Source organism: Nicotiana sylvestris, chromosome 5, assembly GCF_000393655.2.
Source record: "Nicotiana sylvestris chromosome 5, ASM39365v2, whole genome shotgun sequence".
NCBI lineage: Eukaryota > Viridiplantae > Streptophyta > Magnoliopsida > Solanales > Solanaceae > Nicotiana > Nicotiana sylvestris.
In genome coordinates this window covers 104,287,694-104,292,707 of record NC_091061.1, presented here as the reverse complement: position 1 = coordinate 104,292,707, position 5,014 = coordinate 104,287,694, and the positions used below count along the sequence as shown (strand labels likewise).

General features: G+C 43.7%; 2 protein-coding genes across 2 annotated transcripts; both read right to left on the bottom strand.

Moving 5' to 3' along the window:
* Nucleotides 1–2,495: 2,495 nt before the first annotated feature.
* LOC138869077 (uncharacterized) lies at nt 2,496–3,359 on the bottom strand. Its single transcript, XM_070146667.1, has one exon. The coding sequence runs from the start codon at nt 3,357–3,359 to the stop codon at nt 2,496–2,498; it is 864 nt and encodes a 287-aa protein (XP_070002768.1).
* A 683-nt stretch (nt 3,360–4,042) lies between these two features.
* On the bottom strand, nt 4,043–4,675 carry LOC138869076 (uncharacterized). The gene has a single exon (XM_070146666.1). The coding sequence runs from the start codon at nt 4,673–4,675 to the stop codon at nt 4,043–4,045; it is 633 nt and encodes a 210-aa protein (XP_070002767.1).
* Nucleotides 4,676–5,014: the final 339 nt, after the last annotated feature.

Genomic DNA, 5,014 nt, shown 5'->3' with positions numbered 1-5,014 from the left:
ACTATTGTCACTGGGCGTTTCCTGGCACCAGGCTTGACAAACGACCTGGAGAGATGTGGGATAGGCTTTGGAAGTGCCCACGCCCTCTGTTTCAACTTTTTAGCCCTTTTCACATCTGCGACTGCGGGTTTGAATCTAAGACCGAACGTACCCAAGTTTTCAGGGAGGGACACTAGCTGTATGATACCCTGCAGAGATGCACTCAGACCTTTACCGAGCACAATGCTATTTTTTAGCATTTCAAAGGCCACCATGACTGATATGGAGGTTATCTTTGGGGTTGGAACACATTTCCCTTCTCGAACTTTCTCGTCCGGCACTATTTCAAACACCTGATAGGCCCAGGGCCCTTTGTCATCTTCAACTTCAATGAATGGGATAGAGGCATCACTCTGAGCACACAAATTATCTTCACCATGCACGACGATCTCCTGTCTATCCCATTCAAACTTGACCATCTGGTGCATAGTGGACGTGATTACTTTGGCGGCATGAATCCAAGGTCGACCTAATAACAAATTGTAAGAGACGGCTACATCCAGCACCTGGAACTCCATGGTGAATTCCACCGGTCCTATTGTCAACTCAAGCACTATATCACCAACTGAATCTTTCCCTCCACCGTCAAATCCCCGAACGCAGATGCTGTTCTTGTGAATCCTCTCGACATCCACTTTCAACTTGTTCAGAGTAGAGAGAGGGCAGATGTTTGCACTGGAACCATTGTCAACTTATACCCTGGCAACCACAGAATCTTCACATTTTACCGTAAGATAGAGAGCTCTGTTATGTTCAGTACCTCCATAGGCAACTCATCATCAGACAAAGTGACCCTGTTCACCTCAAATATTTTGTTGGCGATCTTTTCTAGATGGTTTACTGAAATTTTGTCGGGAACATGAGCCTCGTTCAGAATTTTCATCAAGGCCCGGCGATACTCGTCTAAGTTGATTAACAATGACAACAATGAAATCTGAGCAGGCGCTTTCTCAACTGCTCCACAATGGAATAGTTTTGTACCTTCATCTTTCTTAGAAACTCCTCAGCCTCTTCTTCAATCACTGTTTTTTTCACTAGAACTGGGTTATCTCTGGATGTTTTAGCTTTCCTTAACTCTTCCAGAGCAAAGCATCTCCCCGAACGAGTTAATCCATGGGCCTCATTGACTTCTTCTTTCAATTCCTTTACCTTGTAGGTCACTATCACCCATTCATAGTTCCATGGGATAGCCTTGCTGTTGACTATCGGCAGCTGGGTTACAGTCTTGATGATGATAGGATCCATACGGGCACCCTTTACAATTATGATAGGCTTGCTTTCCATTCCTAGCACAACCACTTTTGACTTTTCTTGTTTTGCTGCACCATCACTTGGGGACCCTTTCTTGATTACCGTAGATGGTTCACCTTTTGTCCCACTCAACCTGTTTACGAATCCTTCAATCGTGGGTTTTTGACTGGCTTGACCTCACTGGACCGAATCATCATGACGGTATGCGAAGGCTTCTTGGGCTCCCCTCCCTTATGTATTATCTCGATCATGTTCATTTCCTGATGGGTTGACAATGGGTTCTGGTTGATGTTAGGTGCTTCTGGAGTTTGGACTTCAATCCGGTTTGTGTTAATGAGCTCCTGGATGGCATTTTTCAAGTGCCAACACTTCTCCGTATCATGCCCCGGAATACCAGAACAATATTCATAGCTAACAGAGTAATCAAGATTCTTTGGAGGAGGGTTTGGCAATTTCAACTCAATTGTCCTTAGCATATCCAATTGTCTCAGCTTGTGGAACAAAATGGTATAAGATTCTCCCAACGGGGTGAAGGTTGTCTTCCGCTGCAACCTTTCATTCTTAAATGCTTGATTGGACCGAAAACCTGGGCCGGTAGGGTTTCGATAGGCTCGTGGGGGTAGGTAAGCATTTTGTGGAGCTGTGTAGGTGTTTTATGGGGTTGGTGCATGCCATTGTGCGTGGGCAGGAGGTTGAGTGTATGTTTGGGCATGGTGAACAAAAAAATGAGGGTTTGGTGATGGGAAGTAATATTGGGGTGGATTATACGGGGTTTGGGTGTAGGTTTGGTGGTGGGGTTGAGGCTGAGTATAATGGTGTGATGGGCCCCTGGGTCCAAACCATGATCCTGAATTAATTTTTGCCACATCTTCTTTCTTCTTCTTTCTGATTACTCCTCCAGTACCGTTTTTAATGGCTTGGGTAGTTTCCTTAATAGCCGAGTAACTCAGGATTTTGTTTGACTTAAGCCCTTCTTCTACCATGCCACCCATCTTCACTACCTCGTTGGAGGACTTGCCTATGGTCAATACCAGATGGCCATAGTAAGTGGGCTCCAGGGCCTACAAAAAGTAATCCACCATCTCTCTCTCTTTCATCGGAGGGTCAACCCTTGCCGCTTGTTCTCTCCAATGAAAACTATACTCCCTGAAACTTTCACTAGGCTTCTTCTCAATCTTAGTCAGAGACAAATGATCTGGAATAATCTAGAGGTTATATTGGAAATGATAAGCGAATGCTTGGGCCAAATCATCCCATGTATACCATCTGCCGTGATCCTGACGAGTGTACCACTCCAATGTCGCGCCACTCAGACTCAGGCTAAAGTATTCCATCAACAGCTCTTCTTTCCCACTGGCTCCTCTCATTTTACTGCAGAATCCCCTCAAATGGGCCACCAGGTCTCCTTGTCCGTCACATAGATCAAATTTGGGCATCTTAAATCCCACTGGCAGTTGAACATCGGCAAATAGACACAGATCTTTGTAGGACATGCTCACCTGGCCTCCCAATCCCTGCATGTTTCTGAATGATTGTTCCAGGTTTTTAACCTTCCTGGCCATCTCCTCTTGTTCTGGATTTTTAGGTGGTTTGTCAGTCTCAACCAGGAGGTCGAAACAAGGAGTGAAGGAGTAAGGTTCTGAGGCCTTGAAATTAGGCTCCGGGGGATAGTATTGGTTATCTTGGGTCTGGAATAAAGGCTCACTGGAGGATCGGTGGAGTGTAGTAGGTGGGGGTGCCATGAAAATAAGGGTGGATGGTGGAGAAGGGTATGGAACTGGTTTGGGTGGTGGAGCCGATGGTGATTGGGAAGTGGTGCCTTGGTAGTGGTGGTAAATGGGAAAGCCTGGAGATGAATCAACAATGGGAGGTTCCTGGGATTGAACCAACCACATAATGAAAGCAGGGTTGGCGGGGTAGGATGGTGGTGGATATCTTTTCACCCATACCTGGTACATCTCTGCCATCTGTTGTTTCAGCTTATACAACTTCTCTTTCAGATTAACATTAGACTCTTCCACCTCTCTTGATGGATCAATAACACTTGCATCCATTTCTTGGTTAGCCATGATCAACTTGTCTTTGGACCTGGTGTTGTACGGATGAGTTTCCAAAATGCCAAACAAACTAACAACCTGCCTGATACTTGAATGACAACAACAAATTTGTTAGCGATTAGGGCTTAACAGATAGGCAACCACACGTTTGGGGATGCAATGCACCTAAACAGTTAACCATTTCTATTATGTATTTGATTGGTTGCTTGTGTCATCCCGGATTCCCTTAATTTCCATTTTGCAACTTCTCTCTTTTCCACTCCTGCCTTCCTTTGCTTGATTTCTCGTTGTTCTTTGTTCCCTTGTTTTCTCTCTTGTTTTGCCATTGTTTCCTTCCCACAACTTCTTGTTTTCTCTCTCTTTTTCTTCTTTTTTTTTTCTTTTTTTTCTTTTTTTTTTCTAATTATGATAGAATCCTATGGGGATTGCCTACGTATCATGACGCCGCATGAATCAGATCAAGCATAGTTTTGGGGGATAAGATTAAAAATAAATAATAAAAAAACATTTTGTGGTTTTCAAATTTTCCATAAAATAAAAGCGTCTTGATTACAATGACTCATCCTACATAATTTGATCATAAAAACTAATAGACTTGAAAAGGGGGACTAACAGACTCCAATAGAAAGATACAAACTCAAGAACAGACTAACAGATTCCAACAAAGAAAGTGAAAATACAAACTCAAATGAAAATCATGAGTACATCAATGCCTCAACTGCTCTAGGGGCTCGCGGAACATCAGTCGGTCTCTCCATGGGCCTATGCACAAGATCCCCTTGAAGGCACTCCAGGTCACTCATTATTTGGCGAACAAAAGTCATTACCGCAGCGAAGAAGGTGGTTCTAGTCATGTCTTCACATTTGTGGCACTTCATGATGATATAGTCAGCAATGGTTTTAATCCTCTCCTTGATGATACTCTTTTCTTGGAGCAAGAGCCCTATTTGCTGAGTCCTAGCTTCCAGAATTTGTTCAGCTATATGATTTTGTTCTTGGAGCTGATGCAAATCTTTTTCTAACTGCGATATCAATGCATAACAGTGTTCTCTTTCTGCTTTGAAGTTTTTAGCTTGCTTGGCCATCTCATTTTCGAGGTAAGTCAACCTTTTCTTCCAATTAGTGGTGTTTCCCTCGTATTTCCTTTTCAACTGCTGGACAAACTCTGCTTTCCCCTCTGCGTTCTTTGCTAACTGTGCCTGAGCTCTCGCCAGATTACCCTCGGATTTTTTCAGATCATCTTCGCACTCAGCTATTTTCCTCTTGAGACCCTTTATAAGACTTTCATCTTTTTGGCTCCTTTCTTGATTCTCGACAGCTATTTTCATTTTTTGAATCTGTGCTCAAAGGGCCTGGTTTTCTTGAGCTAATTTCTTCTTTTCTCCTTCATCAGCAGCAGCCTATACACTTTTGTCAAATTTAATATCCCGGATATGTCCTTCCAGTTTGCTTATGGTGGCTCTGTAATTCGCCTCTTTTGCCAACCAATCCCATTACTCCTGCGCTCCATCAGTGAATTTCTAGACATGGGGCCTTTTTGCAGGCCGATCGGGCTCTAGATGGGTTTAGGACCTTTTACCGTACCAAGCTTTGTAACTAGGATCCAACTCACCTATGGATAGATCTCGTACCTGAGTATTTGGCTCTAAGAACCTACATTGATGCCA